Source organism: Ammospiza caudacuta, chromosome 1 (assembly GCF_027887145.1).
Source record: "Ammospiza caudacuta isolate bAmmCau1 chromosome 1, bAmmCau1.pri, whole genome shotgun sequence".
NCBI lineage: Eukaryota > Metazoa > Chordata > Aves > Passeriformes > Passerellidae > Ammospiza > Ammospiza caudacuta.
This window is the reverse complement of record NC_080593.1, coordinates 43,781,758-43,800,275: the sequence shown is the minus strand read 5'-3', so window position 1 is coordinate 43,800,275 and position 18,518 is coordinate 43,781,758. Positions and strand designations below refer to the sequence as shown.

General features: G+C 36.2%; 1 protein-coding gene across 2 annotated transcripts in view; it reads right to left on the bottom strand.

Annotated features, from left to right (window-relative positions):
- Positions 1-18,518, bottom strand: part of NEK11 (NIMA related kinase 11) — an 80,981-nt gene that overhangs the window by 51,433 nt on the left and 11,030 nt on the right. For both annotated transcript variants that reach the window (XM_058809995.1, XM_058810002.1), the window contains 4 exons: positions 12,406-12,571; positions 7,233-7,351; positions 2,470-2,534; positions 1,876-2,002 (listed from right to left, as the gene is read on the bottom strand). In XM_058809995.1, the coding sequence (XP_058665978.1) occupies positions 1,876-2,002; positions 2,470-2,534; positions 7,233-7,351; positions 12,406-12,571 (477 nt within the window). The remainder of the gene's footprint in view (positions 1-1,875; positions 2,003-2,469; positions 2,535-7,232; positions 7,352-12,405; positions 12,572-18,518) is intronic.

Sequence of the window (18,518 nt, the reverse complement as noted above, 5' to 3'; positions counted from 1 at the left end):
GAGTCTTTGATTCTTCATGAGCATCAGAACCTCCTGCACAGTGGCCCAAGGACTTAATCCCACCTGGAGCCTTCAGGGTGGGGTCTCCTGTGAGCTCAGTGCCCTCTTGTCTTTTGGCCCCTGTTAAATGGGGATAGGGGAGAAAAAGTCAAATAGAATCATTATTCAAAGATTAAAATATGAGAGTATCAATCAAACACAAGTTCTGATCAGAGGAGTTTCCTGGCTCAGCAAAAAAAGGGGTTTGTGGGCTGGGGAAGTACTGAGGGCACACCTCCTCCTCCTTCTTGGCTCTCACTGGCCCCACAGAGAGAGCCAAGAAGCTCCTGTTGAAGGCAGTTTCATCCTTCAGTGAGTGCTCTTGGTAATGCTTTGGAAAGATCACAGAAGGCAGAAAGTATAGCAGAAAGCTGGTAGCTACTGAGTTTGGGATGGGAGGCTTTTTTCTGTGTTTTTGTAAATTTTGAAAGTGTGATCAACACAGGACTTATAAAAGTATAGGACCAAACTCTGATTATGCTTACTCTGTACAACTTGGATGACCTATATGGATTGACACTACTAACCACAATAGAACTTCAACATGTATTTTACTTTCTATTTGCACTGCAATAAAATAAATTATTCCTTACAGCAGAAGAGCACAAAAGGCAGGCTTCCCTGTCTATTCACTTGAAATCTTCTCCCAATATATTTTTATTGACCACATGTATTACCTGATATTTGCTACAAATGAACAAGAGAGAATCTGACATCAAATCCATAGCAGTCAGCTACAAAGGCCATGAGATGAGATTCCTGACATATCCGTTGAGTGGACTGAATATGTCAACTGTGAAAAATGGTTGCTACCACTTGAAAATATAGATGACTGTTCTCTGCTTTTAGAATTATATCCTGCAGCCACAAGGATATTTTGAAAAGGCAGAACTGAGATACAGCTTGAGTAAATTATCAAGCAATCAATCAAACTATATTTCAGGGGCCAAATGTTTTATGAAGGAACTTTCCTGGTTTGAAATATTTATCAAAAAAATTAATCTTCTGATACACATACCTACACAAAAAAACCCCAAACAACGAAACAGCTCATAAAAGAAACAAAACCCCTTAAATAAATTACTATAATAAAATTTGAAAACTCAATACTTTTAACTGTAATCTTAAAGCATGAGATGCTTTAGGACACACATATAAACAAGCGAAATATTTTTGCCATTCCAAAAAAATCCTTCTTCGTCTTAGAAGAATTGGAAGAGTACCTGCACACCTAGAAGTTCCCAAAAGTCTTTCAACAGACCTCCGCTCCTAAACTTGATCCTTTAATCATCACCTCAGAAGTCCTGATCTCAAGAATTTGTGCCATCTAAACGCGGAACTAACACTATTCTTTCTACATTTGAGCCTCCTCTAAAACAGAGTGCCTCTTTGTTTTTCTTCTAACACGACAGTAACTCTCATTTTAGCTCCACTTTCTAATACTTTCTTGCTTTTAACATGAGCTAATGTTCTTAAATTTAGTTCCTAAGAAGGTCCTTCTGCTATCCTCTCAGCCAGAGTCACTCTTTGCTCATCCATCTAAAGTTTCACAGAAAGTTGCTTCTTTCAATTCATCTATCTCAATTCAAGAAAAAGAGATTTCCCCCTCCCTAGGAAAACCTGAACGTTGTCTACAACTATCCTGTATCACATCAGAGACTGGACCTGAATCTTATTCTCCTTTAAAGTCTCAGATAACCCTGAATAAAAGCCAGCTGAATGCTTCTTAACACAAAAGGCAAGGCTTCAGATTGCAACATTTGATCCCAATGTCCTGAAATAGTTTTAGTGGAGATAAATGCCTAATCCAACCAAAATAGCATTATGACTACTCACCAAATGTCAGATTTGGTATCATATCCCTGGTGCTTCAGTACTTCTGGACTCATGTAGTATGGTGTCCCAGTAAAAGTAGTTGCAAGATCACATGAACCCATCAAAAGACAAGAAACTCCAAAGTCTCCTAAAAATATCAGTAGAAACAATTATCTATTAATATAAATATATGCGTATACATATTTTTTTTGTTTATTGTCAGACATGATAAAGTGACTATACATCTAGAAAACTCTGCTAGTTTTTAAAAACAATGGGAAAAACTATTTTCTGCAATTCTTCAAAATAAAAACACTACAGAAGCATAATATCACAAACAATAAGGGTTTGAAGAGGCTTCACAAGGTCATCTGATTCAAACTCCTGGCTCAAAGTTAAATGAGGCTGCTCAGGTCCAGGTCCAGCCAAGCTTGAAGCATTCTCAAGGCTAGAGATTTCACTGCCTCTCCTGTGTCTGACTGTCAAATAAATGTTTGACTACAAATCAAAATAGTATTTCAGACATGATTTTCTTTAAATCTCCTTATTGACAAAATGTCTGCTGCACTGTTCTATCACATGAAAATATATCTTTAAAAAGTATGGAAATCTCACCAATTTTAAGAAGATCATCTTTCAAAAATATATTCTTGGCTTTCAAATCCCTGTGAAGTATCCGTCTGTAATAGAAAAGGAAATTCAACCTCACCCAACTGGAAACATTCAGAGCCATGTATTAAGTATTTCAGTATTTCATGTATTAAGTATTTCATGAAGTTAAATACTTCAGCCCTTTTTAGAAAGGCCAGCCTGCTAGAGTCTAACCCTGCCAGTGATAATCCATGGACAATGGCATTAAGGAGCTTCACAGAGGTGCATTCACAGGCACCCCCATGCAGGGTGAGAGCCTAAGCAGGATGATAAAAATACACCTGGGGATCCCAGCTGAAGCATACAGACACAGACATAGCATGAGCTGCAGAGGAAGGGAGAAAGGCAAGTCTTCCTACCTGACCTATCTTAAGAGCATTACCTCTGATTTTCTGCCAGGAGAATGAGATGCCTCACAAGAGAATAATGGATGAGAGAAACAGCAATAAGAGCTTCTCAAAGTTAAGGGAAGACTCCTACAGAGCAAACCTATTACTTCAAAGGCAAATATGTATATAGCCTAACTTAGCAGTTAAATTTTTTTACAGTAACACTGCGGAAGATGAAAAAACTTTACAAACACAAGATGAAAAGGAAAAGGAGCAGAACAATTAGCTTTTACAGACTTCTTTTTTCATCAGAGTTGGAAAAAAAAAAACATTTTAAGCTACACACCATGTAAGGATATACAGAATCTTCTTAATTTTTATAAATCTACATGTATGACAGTAATTCTGCAGCCCCTTAGGAAAACAAAGTATCTCTGTGGTATACAAAACATATTCTAAATTAATTCTTGTTAATAAAGCTTCCAAAAGCATTGCTGCCTATAACCTCACCTAAACTAGAATTCATCCACTTTTGAAATTATTACTAACACACAGAATTAGTCATCAGCTCTGCTCAGGAGGAGGTTAGAATAGCACTTGGTACATACTGGCTACAGAAACTGCATTTGCTAATGCAAATACAGTAGTCATTCAGCCATTTGGATCATGTAAAGAAAGAAACTGATGCTCTAAGATTTTTGAGGGCAGAAAAACCAAATATGGTACTCAATTTCAAATTTTTGAGCAATCCTCAAGTATTATCTCAAATTTGAATTATAAAAGTCTTGGGCATTGACATAATGAAATTATTTCCAAAATTGTTTCTATATTAAGATTAGAAAATATGCATTCTAGAGCACAATTTGAATACCCAATTTTGTCCATAACTCATATGAAAATTTTTTTTGCAAGAGGAGAAAAAAATATGCAATTTAATATACTCAGTTCCCAAATAGAAAAAAAAAACATGAAAAATAATACTAGGCCTCATTGTTCTATGTACAGAGACTGGGCATGAAAACCAAAAATTTCTATTTTATGGGTGAAGGAAAAGAGTTGTTCATGTTTCCTATAGTAAACTTTTTTCACTTCTTTTTCTTTCAATTTTTTTGTCCTGCAAGCAATACCTTTCATTAGAAAAAGGTTTGCACATTGGGAAAAATGAAATTTTTATACAATATTCCTCCACCCATATTTATAAAATATTGTTTATAAATAATTTGTTCTCTATTTGACAACTTCTGTGAACAATACACATAGACTCATACAATACATCACTAAGGAAATCAAACTAAGGTGATATTTATTAATCTTTCATAAGTATATATATATATGTGTCTGTATATACACATACACACACACTTTTACAGAAATCTTGCTGTGTTAATTGAGATTCATAAGGGCTTTCCTTACCATTCATCACACAAAGCCTTTAAAAGAATTTGCTTTCACTGAGTTAAATTATTCCTGCACATTGTTGCTGAGAATTGGTGGATTTCAACCTTCTTTTAATAGTATTTCTTTGTAGAAATATAACCATAGCCTTTTTGAAACTGAAACTTTCCTGAATATACATTATTTAATAACAGGTATATTGAAGTAAAAGAATGATCCAGAAAGCCTTCAGTAGCATATTATTTGAAAAGGAGATGAAAAAACATGTTTGAGTCACATTAGCTTGAATTATAATGTAATGCTACTCTAATCTTGCAACATATTGATGAAAATGTTATGTATTTCATTTGCATTACCAAAAATTACAAGATGCTTCCATATATTAATATGACAAAGAAATATTTGGGATTATTTTTTTTCAGCTTTCCATGATGATATCTCTCACTTCAATGTAACTTATTCTGCTATGATATGTCTGAGGATAAACAAGGTACCAGCTGAAATCTTACCTCAAAAGAATTCTTTAATACTAGAAAGAAATTAATATCAAGCCTCCACTGTAAATCCAGTTAAAGAGAGCAATGTTTTTATTGTAGGAAAAGACAGACCTATAAAGGCAACATGAATTAACTGGGCTCCAGCAAAACTTTACTTGATGGACAGTGAAGTGGTTATTGAGTAGTTATTTTGGGTAGAAATTAACACTTGACGAGAGTTCTGAATCTGGGCTGTAAATATACCCATCCCTATGTTCTGTAGAGTTCCTGCTTGCTGGCTCAAAGTCACAAAAGAACAGGGCAAGCCCTGAGCAGTGAATGAAGCTTTGCCTGCAACAAAATGAGCTGCAAGTGAAGCTGAGGGAAGCTGAAGTACATCACTGCTGTGAAATCATGCACAATTAATTTCTCTTCCTCTGTCTGAAGAGGTCTGCAGAAGAGTAAGAGGCTCTGTGTAAGTCTGAACCCTGTATTATCTACTGTTTGCATAAAGAGTAACCGTATAAAAATCTATGTTCATAAATTTTTCATAAAGGTTACCAAAATGATGGGTAACACAATGGTCAGCCTTATTCAAATTGAGGTTAAATCAATCAATGGCCTCACTGCCTGATTGCTGTGGGACTCATTTTGTGCACTGACATGCAATGGGCTATGTGTACAGACACTACAGGATAGTTTCATGCTAAAGGTCTCTATCGAGATAAGACCACTGAACTCTGTAATTTCTCTTTAACTTCTCCCTTTCTTTGTATCAAAGACAGATAAGGATTAAATCTGTTTATTTCTAGATAACTTTGTTTTCAAGTTTCAAATTTTAAAAAAAAAATTACATTAAGTTCCTAGCATAAGAGCTTTCAAAAAGTGTGGAACTAAAGTTGTGAAAGAAGGATAAGTGAATAGTCTATGTTTAAAACCATAAATAATAATTTTTGCTGCTCTGGTAAAAAAAAAACTTACATCCACAAAATCTGAGCTTTCTTAGGAATGGCATGGGGAAGGACCAACCCACAGGCTGTAAACACTTTAAGCCTCTAATTCTAAGGAAAAGCTTTTTTTGCATTAGAACATAATTCACACATATATTAGAGCTTTTTTTCCATGTCAGTAGAGAAGAAATCATGCATGACTCTTCTACACAGAAACAGAGGGCTGTTATTATGTTTTAGTATTTCAAGTTTCTGTAGGTAGTTTTAAATTATTTTAAACCTAAGCTTTTCCATTTAAGCTACTGTTTGACTCTATACTAATAAGGAAAATGTTATATACATACAGCCAAATAACACAAAATAAATATATATAAATGAAAACTGTCAAGTTTTAATTATTCTGCGCAATGCATCTTCTAAACACATCTGTTAAAGCAAGGATTTTGCCAAAAGCGGACCAAAATTTTAATGAAATTTGATAAACTGAAGTTCAAAGGAGAGAAAAAAAACTAAATCACAGTGCTAGTTCAGTTAAACTATCAGGATTTTTATGTCCATTTCCCTCTGTCCCTTTGGCCTGAGGTGAATGCTGAAGAGCACAGCATCCCAAGAGAGTTCTTTTTGTGTCCTCCCATCACTGGCATGGCAGCATTTCATGTACAAGGCCTAGGTAAATTGGCATTTAGGAACAAAAATGCTCCTGCATATTGGACAGCAATTCACTCTGCCCTTTTCCCTCTACAGTCTGACACAGGCAAAAAACTCATTGGGCATCCATCAGTTTAGGTCAAACACCTCCCACACACTTAACTTCAGCTCAACTCAGGAACAGTTGCTCTTGACAACAGGTGACCTCTCTACCTACTGCTTGGTTGCACCTAAAATTCAGGCAAGAAAATTTTTCCCAATCTTTGCAAAAGATGATGCAGAAAGGGACCAGACAGGCATTGTACATGTACCACACAGGCAATAAGGGAAATCTTTCCACCACTGCAGTCAGCCAGCCTAAATCACACTGCAGGCAAGAGCTAAACTCATGGAGATGACCAGGTGGATATTCATCTATACACACCACCCCTGCTCCAACCATGTGTGATCTCCTCATATCTGTAATTTCTGAAGTTCATCTTTGATGTTCTGTTAAAAGTGACATCTCAAAGAATGCATGTATGTAACTCCACTGATTTTACTGGGAGTCCATCAAGCTTCTATCTATTGGATGCTCCACATTAAATATGTGCAGGACGGGCTTCTTGACTTCCCTTTAAAAAGATGACTTTTTTTCAACCTTTAACCCATTTTCTTCTAAGAATATTGAACCATTTCTACTGTGCTTCATTTTCCATTTGGCTCTGAAAAGAAGTGTGTCTAAATGCTGGAAGACATTTACTATTGTCCTGCTAAAAGAGGTAATGCACAACGATCCTGCAGGGTAGATAATTAATGACACTTGAGGTATCTGACATAAATTAACAATGTTTGGTGAACAGAACTTTCATTTCTGTTTGAGTACCTCCAGCTAGTAAGTCCATTCACTCCTCTCCCAAGCCAAATGCTCTCATATCAAATGACTGTACCTTTCATGCATGTAGTTGACTCCGAGTAACAGCTGTATAAACCAGTCTATTACTTGACTTTGAGCGAACACCTTCCCAGAATCTCTGTACTCTTGAATTTTAAAGTCGAGGTCTCCACCCTGAAAAATATCACAATATATTTGTACAATTAAGGTAAGTTTTCAAAATGCTATATCCATCATAGTACAGGACTCCACTTCCTTAGGCCTTCATGCTTCCTCTCATGTAGGTCTCTAAAATCAACATATGCACGTGAATCCTGAAATCTCCCAGCTCCAAAAGCATACACAAGTGAGGATCAAAATGCTATCAACCAGTCTGGCTTTGTAATTTTCTCATAATGTTACACAAGATCACCACAGTTTCCAACTGTTCTTCCTTCATGTCACCCAACTTGAGCAGGTGACCCCAAACCTTTACAGGCAACACAAAGGAAAACACACCTGTTTAGTGTAATTATCTCTGTCATCTGGTTTTCTACCTTTGGAAGGGATGGATCATGTTGTAGGAGCACTGTTTCTCTGCAAAGATTTATGGTGAGGGCCTACATTGACTGGCTATGACATAGACACTTGGGTAGGAAAAATTAATCTGCCCCAACTGGTCTGAATAAGTTAAATTTGAGAAAAGTATTTCCACTCCAGTCAAACATTACACACTCAAGTGACACTCATTTATTATGTTATAATAATCATGTCAGCATCAACTAACCATGTTGTTCTCTTAAGAATTAAAATACAGTCTCTTTAATTATGATACTTTGCCCTCTTTCAAACTTTTGCCAGAAAAAAGCAGATTTAAAGCCTCAAGAATACATAGCGTGTGTTATTGTGATACTTCATTAAAACAACAATTGATCTTGAAGTAGCACTGGGAATGGAACAATAGGACACAACAGGGAGTGCCAATAAACCAGAAAATATATCCAGAAAAGGACTACTTGAAAACTGTAATCCAGATACTTGGAAATACCAGCTGCACAACAATACAATGAAAGAGGATTTTGAGACTTCCAGGAAACCCATTCTTTTTGCTCAAAAAAATACAAGTGGTTGTCAGCTGATTGTTTATCCAGTTTATAAAATAAATTAATTTCATCTACAAGAATGCACACACATTAATGGTAAGCAATGTATTGAGGTAGCTAACCCGAGAGCAAAGGGACTGTGACTCTGATTACATTCTAGTGACTAATTACCTTACATCAGGACAGCTTATTAGCCATAAATCATTATTTTTACATTATATATTCTACATAAAATCAGAAGCTTTCTGTGCCACATACAAGAAACTATTTTGCCTGTACAACTGTACCAGCACCATCATTTTCCATCATCATCCCTGTATTCCTCTGCACTGTTGACTCTCACCATTTTATGATGTCTTCAGCATTTCTTGTTTTTCTGTTCCCAACACCACAGTGCTTCACAGTGCTGCTACAAAATAAGCAGATTCTGTCCTTACAGATCTATATATTCGTGCGCTTCTGACATGAGTTTACAGTAATTTCTGTGGATTTCAGGTTCTAAGTTACAACATTCCAAAGTGAGTGTGTTAAAACAAAGCAAATCTGTTTTGTCATCTATCAAAAATGTGTTCCCTGACAATGTCCTGCAATTTTTTTAATTGAAATGTCTGAATCATCTCATACACTAGGGAAGGGAATATGGGTTCAGCTCTCCATCTGCCACCCTACTGCAGCCCAGAGAGAAACTCCTCTGGGAACTTGGGACTCTCAGCAGCTGCTTCCCCTTTGCAACTCCAAATGTTCAGCAGCTTCCCCCTGGTTGCTTGCAGCAGAGAAGAGGAAGGAAAGAAAAATTCTTGCTGGGCACTCCATTGCATGGCAGCCAGATGGGCTGTGGCTGAGGCTGCTCATGCACCTCAAAAACAGTGAGTCATTGTTATAAAATAAACTGTTCCAGGCAGGAGCCCCAAAACATCCAGAGCCCAGGAGCGAGGGAGTGCTCAAACATGTGTCAGCTGGCTGCTGGCCTCAGGGGACTGTGTACTACTCAGGTGAGGACAGATGAAGTGCAGCAGGCTCCAATCATCTTTTCTCCCTGTCCCAACGTGTCCCCTCTAACAATAATACGTTGCCATGAAAAACACAAAGAAAAATAAGTGCAGCACATACAGAGTTATGGCAGTGAATACTCTGAAGCTGAGGGACAATTCCTGCAAAAGGTCCAAGGAGAGCAACAGCAGTTGAATAATGCACTACCATGTGCCCTCACATAACTGCATAGCTTTTTACCTTCAAGCAGAGAAGAGTGGCCTCAATGTCCTACAATTCATTTACCCTTGATTTTTTGTCTAAAAGAGGCAAAACAAAAACACATCATAAGATTTGCTGAAGTATTGTTGCTCTGAAACTCTGAAAAAATTTGTTAACCCAATTTTGCATTTTGGAAGGTCTGTCTAACAAAGTTCATAAGGAATTCAACAATTTAACAAATTAAGTACATATGGAGTTTCCAAGCTGCAGTTTCTATTTAAATATCAGAGTATCAAACACAACAGTAAATTACCTAAAACAGCTTAGCATCTAGAGCTGATAACGTGAACAGGCATTGACTGCTTTAGTTATTCCTTTTGCTCAGATTTCCTTAGCATATGTGTACTCACATCACAGCTGAGACCACAGTCAAGAGACATAAATAATTGTCTGGGGGAAAAGTACAAGGAGTTCTGCCTTATAATACATTAAAATGATGCAATTTTAAAAAGCACTTTTACTTTAAAAGTACAGTGCTTTGTGAAAACTGTATATTATTGAAGTCAAATTTGTTCTACAAAATTAAATCCAAGGTTCATTAAGGCATTTTGTTTGAAATCAGTCTTAGCTGATAATGTTTATATTACCCATAAGATTCTGATTTGGGGAAAGTGTCTAAGAAGATCAACAAGTAAGATCAAAACAGAACAAATATACTTTTCTATAATTTTCATTGAATTGAGTTATAATAAAAGACGTCAAGCTGAGCCATGGAGACCAACATCACTGGTTTTCTTTCACAGGACAAGGTACAGCACGGGGCAGCTGCACAGGAGGCTCCCTCCATGCTACTCACGCCAGAATGAACAAAGCACCGTGGCTAATGAATAAGTCACAGTCCTTTGGAGAAAACAGAGTAGAGCTCAGGGGGGTAGTTCTGTTTCCATGCCAACTTAATGTGTGCTCTTTGTTTTGAGCCTGCCCAAGAGTAGCAATTACTGCCAATCTGGTAATTATTCTATGCATGAGAAACTGAACATACTAGACTTCCAAGCAAGGATCAGGTAGCACTACATTTTTCTCATTCTCAATTTATGGATGGTTTAAACAGGCATCTTTTAGGTCAAAACACCCAAATCCCACCACGTACAAAGGCAGGTAATAGATAAGTAAATACAAAAGTATACCTTCTGGAAATACTCCAAATAAAATAGAAAAGAAACTTTCTAGCACTGTGTACAACTTTGCTGTGTACTGAGCATTCGATGACATATATTGTAATGGCATAAATGCAATGATACCACAGAACCTGTCCTTTGGGGAAAGTTAGAAGCACATCCTATTGGGCCAGGTGTCATCCTGACCTCACCTAGCAGACTCAAAACTGAAAAGACTCAGTGCGTAGCCAACGAATCCATTTTGTCTTCCTTTACCTGCCTTGCTGCAATACATTCTCACCTGTTTGAGGATGTGACTCCCAGATCCTCAGGTATCCCTCTACCAAAACATTTTCATGCTAGGTAGTTTATACTGCCGGCATAAAAACCCCCAAAGCTCCAAGGAGTGATGCTTGTGATTACCGTGCTATCATGCTCTTTCTTATTCACCTACAACTTTATGCCAAATGGGAAAAAAAAAAAAAGAGTAAAAAGTAAAAAGCAGGGATAGAGAAAAGACACTGTTGTGCTGCTGAAATAGGTTCTTTTATTCATTCCTACATGTTTAACTGATCTGGTATTGGGTCACTTTGTACTGCTAGTAGAGAGAAAACCATGAGTGGATAGGATTGGCTGAAGAGTTAGAATAATCCTTCAGTCCTGAGCTCTGGATTTCCTCAAAGAGCTGACAATATTCTCAAACCCCAGCTGTCAGACATTCAAGGAATGGCACAAAAAGCTTCTGCAGGTGTTAAAATAGTATGTGAACAAATACTCAGATTGTATCACAGAACTGAACATTTCAGATTTAATTTTTAAATATCCCAGCAATAAATATGCATTTGACTATCATTAAAGAAAGCTTCCAAGGAAGAAATAAATGACAGGAATGGTACTTGTTTAATTATTCCCATGAAAGCTAGATTCTTGAAGAAGTGTGTTAGTTAAGTCAAATCTGATTTGTGTGCAGGTAACCTAGCAGTCTAAGTTCATTATCTTCCAAAGCTTTTTCAGCATGTCTAGCAAAGTACAACTGAAGAGATTGCTTCACAGTTTCATAAAAAAGATCACTTTATGTATGACAGATTTTTTCCTTAATTTATATTTGATACCAAGTGGGAGCTTGTTTTATATAAACTACTAAAAAACTGGCTTAAATATGCTTAAATTCTTATTTGAAAGCTTTAAGACAGATCCCAGCAAAATGTTCTTAAACCAAATGCTGCAGTCAAAAAAATTAATGGTAACTATACTGTAGAAAATCCTGCTTTAATATTTGTTGTATCCACTACACTCCGGTCTTTGACTCCCACTGTTTTTCACTTAATAAAACCAACGTTGTTGCCAAACTCATCATCCATGTGATCAAGCTTAAGCTTCTTGTAATCACCTCCAAACTACAAGTGAATTTTCCCTTCTTCATTTGTACCAGATTTTATTTCATGCCCCCACGCCCACAATTTCCTTCCCTCTCATCGATCACACACAAGTGGTACACCCCTTCTGAGTTCTCCACAGATCTGGCAGTGTGTCTGCATTTAAGCCTTTCTTGTAGCCCTTGTAAGACCAAAAGAACATGCACTTAAAATTAGCTATTTCTTCTTCTGTGCTTTATTTGTCTATGAGTCTCACATGAGCAGGTAACAATCCTTATCTGAAAGGAACACACCTAACAAGTAGCAGATGATGTCATAAGCAACAAATAAAGACTAAAATTCAAACTAAAACATTTTATAAAATGGCATCTTAGAAGACCCTATTTTAATACACACATGCTTTCAAATTTCTTCAGTCTCACCTCACAATACTCAGTGATAATGCAGAAACTATCTCGCTCCACAAAGCTTGCATAAAATTTGACAATGGCTGGATGGTCTAATTTGGAGAGTAGTTGTGCTTCCAGATTTGCTTCAACTGTTTCATTAGGCTTTAGGTTTCCAACAGAGATTTCCTTTAGGACCTTTCTAGATGAGAAAAAACAAAAAGGAAATCTTTATATTAATAAAACAAAAAATATATAAAAATATGTAACATCCAAAATCCCATCAAAATTTCCTTAAATTTAAACTAGTAACATTGACCAACTATTGGCAACAAGAAATGATGAGGCAAATATGGGTAAAGAATGAGAATGCATTAAAAATCAAACAAATATGCTAGTCACCATATAGATTAAGCAACATATTAAAAATACTATTTTGAAATATTTCTCCCACTAATTACCTGCTGCACTATTTTCTTAAGAACATGTTTTCAGTGCTATGGATTACTGCATAATAACAAACATAAACAAAAAATCAAATCTAAGTGATTTCAAACCCACTCAGAGCATATGGCCAAGATTCATATATGAAATAAGGAGTAGCAAAAAAATGCATTTGCAGCTTCTGCCCAAGTTTCTCCATGGAGGTATGAGAAAAATCACAGAGTAATATTTCTGTGGCTGTTTTTCCAGTGATAAACTCGGGCTTGTCCATTTTTTTTCTAAAGATCAGTCTGTCCCTCACCTGAGCACATAAGTGAAAAATACAAATCTAGATTTGGGGCTGGAATCTAATTATACTGTTTGAATGATTTCTAATCCTTTAGCATTAACGTTTGTTTAGGAAGACCCTAAATCCCAGGGAAAATATTGGGAAAATGTAGGGATTTTTAATTTTCTCCAGTCTTAACACATGAATGTGCCATAGGAGAATTTGTAGTTCTATACAGAAGCTAGAATAGGGCTGTTTACTGTTAACTTGACTTGGAAAAATATTAGGAAAAATATAGTGCAGGGCACATTTTGCCAAGATTTTCCTGATAAAAAGTTAAAAAAAGACAATACAACACATTCCATTTCCATTTACTTTACCAGTTAATGAAGAATAGAGGATGGGTCTTTTCTGAAGGAGATATTGAAGACTATTAGAGAATACAATGTTTCTTTACTGAAGCAAAATGGTGAATTTCCTCAAACTTTTGAATACATGAAAGGCAAGTTTCAGACTCAGGAACAGCAGCTTCCACAGTGCTTTTAGTAATTTCCCCATTCAATAGAGCATAGTTGTAAATTTACAGTAATTAAACATGACAGCAATAAAACTACAATAATTCATCTTATCTAAGGGGAAAAAAAGAAAAGCTGTGTTTCTTCACAAGAAAATTTTTTCCTAAGTCTGAACAATCAGTTTCTGACTAGCAATGTTTGAATTTTCATATAAACTTGCCTAATCCCCATCAGGAATTGTGATGAAAAAACATGCCCTTTGATCTGTTTCCATCTTTCCATCTTCTCTGCAGACAAGCTCCACGGAACACAGACAGGCAATACCTACTGCAATCTCCTCATCTTCAGCTGACATGGGCCTTTACCCCTTCCTTCATAAAAATCATGTCACAGAACTGACAAACAGGATGAGTCCTTGTTAAAGACCACTTAATACAAGTTTCTTGCATACCCAAGACAGCAATAAAAGCCTGATGTGTTGATGTGTACGGAAAGCTTGTCATCTTAGTCACTCAGTGATCTTAAAGCTGTCATCAGCTGTCACACAAGATGACAGGTGTTTTTCTTATTTAAATTAATTCCCAGAAGAAGAAATCAAGAAAACATACTTCCTGTAAATAAGGTACTGGTTCTCTGCAACACAATTCTAATTCATACCCACAGCTGGAAGGCATGTGCTTCTAGAAAGAAAACTTTTGGATGCAATCGAGATTAGGCATATCTGCATGGCTCTGGTATATGTGTGTACTGTATCTATATGTAGAGAAGGTTTGATTTTACTGCATTAAACATGAAGAAACTAACTAGACTTCACACTTTCTGCAAAGATTTTTATAATATTTCAGTAAATACACTTAAAAATTTAAGATATATGCTTAAAAAACTCTGTGTTCATTAGGTGTTGACAAAGAAGCTATGTCAGACTCAGAAGCCTCACAGAGAAAATGGAGAAGTCTCCAGATCTGAAGTGGCTCTTTTCTATTATCTCTAAAAGTAAAACAAGGAAAATAGAAGTCTGCTACCAGAAGCTCATCTATATAAACTAACTATACTTTTTAATACACATAACACCTAAAGAGTGACTACATTCACCCTACCCCATTTCAGTATTTACACAAGTAAATTCTACCTGAACAAGCAGCTAAAATGGGCGCAATCTGTTCTTTATATGGCTCCTAAGATGACTCAAATTTGGCACCCCGGTGATGTCAAATAGGCTGATAGATCCATAAATAAAAGCTTAGTAATCATGAGGAAACAACAAACCTTTCTTAGCTAAACCATCCTGACTGCATCTCCTCTCTACCAATAAAATCCATCTCTACGTTCTGAAGGAGACAAAACATTTCTGTTTCTATGATCCAACCTGCATTTTATAATTGACTAATAATAAAGAGTGAGCCATCATTGCTCATAATTCAGACATGGTGTTTCTAGATTAACTGCTGAAAATGTGCCTGCATTGTGTTACTTCACTATTTTTTCTAAATTGTTTGAAGTATTTTGAACAAACCTTTTGAAAAGTGTTACAGAAAGATTTATTTTGGATTTTGGGAATAATACACTCTCATGTTCAGACTTTATTAAGACTCCATCTGGAGCATACAGAGCCATCTGAAAGTCAAGTTTTTTCAAAATATCTGCCTTTATATCTTCTGCCACTTCAGGTCAAGTATTAAGCAGGATTTTAAAGGTGTAAAGATGTTTGCATGAACTAAGAAATCTCAGATTCACCACATGAGCAAAGAAAATGGAGATCTAGGTGGCATACATAGAAAACCAGGTAAAGCCACAAAAATGTGGATATCCTGCAAATACAATACTTAACTACCCCTTCTGATGGAATGCTAAATGAGATATGCTAATTTAATTGTAATATTATTATAGATTTGACTTAGTGTAGAATACAACACATAAGCAGATCACAGAATTGTTTAGGTTGGAAATGACCTTTAAGATCATTGAGTCCAACCACAAACCTCACACTGTCAAGTCCACCACTAGACCATGTATCTAAAGACAAGATAAAATGTCAATGAACACACAATTAGAAAACTTTATTACAGAAGGGTTAGCAGATATCTTAAATGCGGAACAACATCCTTAGGATTTTAACTGTGTGGAAAAAGCCTTATAATTCAATCAATAATGGAAACACACTTTAAACTTTATCTCAAACTGACCACAACTGAAAGAGCCTTGTTGTGAAAGCATCCATATCTGAAGAGGAAACATATCCAACTGTCACCATGTACATCCAGCCTGGAGGAAGCTGGGTCTGGTACAGGTAACAACATCCATCCCTTCAGGGTGGGAAAATAACAGGAGAGATGAGCCCACTCCCACATCCCAAAACACAGAAATCAATGTCCCAGCCTCTGCAGCGCCCATGCCTCAAAAGGCCCACACTCCTTCCCTGGGAACACCTTCTGATTTTCATCAGCAAAACCTTGCTGGCTTGCATTGTTACACTTTGAAAAGCAGCCAAACACTGGATCTGAAAGTGCAATAATGGGGAGCAAGTGAGGAAAAAAAAAATCAAATCTAAATCTAATCTGTCTAAAGAGAGCGAGACTTAGAGCAAAAGGAAAAACAAACATGAAGGCGGAACCCTCCAGGATTCAGGCACGCAGCAGGAATCCCTTTTTGAGCTTTACTAGTGACTGACAATACACCACAGCAGTGTTTATCTCAGTCTATTTCCACTGATGTTTTACAACCAATCTCGTATTTGTTTATATCAATGACATACTTTATTATTATATAATTTGGTTTATTGGATCAGATGCATGTCTTAAAAGGCAGTGTTTCTCAAAATGTACTTTGTTTATTGAGTAAACTGCAATATGAATTATTGCCTAGGTAAATTTTCTTGTTGAGAAGGAAGCAAAAGAAATATAACTCTTCTAATGTCAAGAATAAACAGGTCTGATAAAATAACAGAAAAACTGTGATCTAGGAATATATGATCAAAAGTTGAAGCTTTTAACTAAACAGCTTCATTTTACAAAGGCAGTTTTCCAGTTAACTGCAGTTAATTATAATTTTATTTAGGTTTTGAGTTGCCACTATGGAGAATTGTAACATAACCCATAACTGTGTTTTCTATTTCTATCTATGCTGACCACTGTAGGACTGCCACTTCACCCTGGTAACTCCTCAGTACAAGGACCACGTGCAATTCGGTAAAAAATGCATCACCTCTTACTGGGTCTGTAACTGGATCTGAAATTGGTCACAAACAATGAAATTAAAGGAGTGCCTGCCCAATTAATGATGCCTTCTATTCTACTTATCAAATGGCAAAGAGAGAAGGTACAGCTCTGCAAATGGGAACCAAAATGAAGAAGAGGAGACAACCCTCATGCAGAAAGCTTGCATTAAGCTTCCACACTATTAAAACTGTAAGGGAAATATGGTAACAAAGGCACCACATGCCTATAGACAGAGCAAAGTCACATACTATTACTGCTGCTTCTTTTCTGCAGTTGACCTCTTAGCAACAAAAATTCAAATAGTCATTCTTTACATTTTATCCATCATATTTGGACACCAGTGTCTGCATGGTCAGATAATTTAGAGACATGCATCTATCTGTTAGAGAAAAAGGAAGCTGGTGAAACCATGAAATACAGTTAGTCAGCATACACTAATCAGTACTACCTAGAAGAATTCTTAGCTCTAGCTAAGGAAAGAAACACAGTAAATGAAGAGCATTTGATTTCTCTGGGAAAATCAAGAGGATTACCACACTTCCAGTGAAAAGCAACCAAGCCCTGTTTGGTATTCCTCCTTACATATACACGCTTACTCGTTATCCAAAGCCTTTCAGACCCAAATATTACTACAGAACTTCTAAAATTGAATTGAAACATGGGCTTCCCATGTCCACTGTGGATTTATTAGTCAAGCCTTAACTCCTTTTCAATACCAAGTATCGCTGCATAGCTTCTTCAATCAAATGCTGCACTTTTGTCATCCCCCTGGACATTACTGACTTCCTGGTTATGCCAGAAGAGCCAGCAGCAACTTGTTTTCTCTGTTACCCAAAATATCCTATTCACTGTTCATGAACATTCACAGACACTGAGAACTAATCCCCGAGTTAACCACTATGGATTCAATCACTATATGAGCACTGTAATATCTGCAGATGGATTAAATATAATTTCATTTTCTGAATAAGCACTTTAACTAATTTAACCTTGCTTTAATATCTTTGAATGGCAATGAGATTTCTTAAATTTGCAAGTGAAATGGATGATTCACTCTCCATTTCCATCAGCAAGTCACAATTACAGCATTTACAAATATTTTTCAAGATGCCAAATTTTCAAATGCTCTAACATACGCACTAACACTGAACAGGCCAACTCATGATGAAAACAGTTTATGCTTATTTGAAAATTAACAATTCCTAATTAGTATCCCAAAAAATGTTGAATATATTTTCTAGAAAGAGAACACTGTTGAAATAAGTTAGCCTCAAGGAATAAAGTTTATATCATTTTCTTCTGCACTACGAAAATTTATTTATACAAAGGGGCATAACTTAAATTATTTTTGGTCAACCATATGTGCCAATTTTGGAAAAAAACCCCAGTAATTAAAAGGCAAAGCAGAGCAACTGTATTATCTTCCATAGAACCAAACAAGTGATTAAATTGAATTATTTATTTAGATTAAAAAATGCATTTATTGTGAATAATTCTTTGGGATACTTTGGGTAGCCATCTACATTGATTTAAAAAGGCAGAATAAAAGTAGGCATTGATTAATAAAGGATGAATTTTTCTCTAAAGCCAATTTTTGAAATTAGAACTTTTTCTTAGAGAGAAATGGAAAAATAAAATGCAAATACATTTATAGCCCATTCATATGTTTCAGCTCTAAATCAAATACTAATAGACTGTGATTAAACA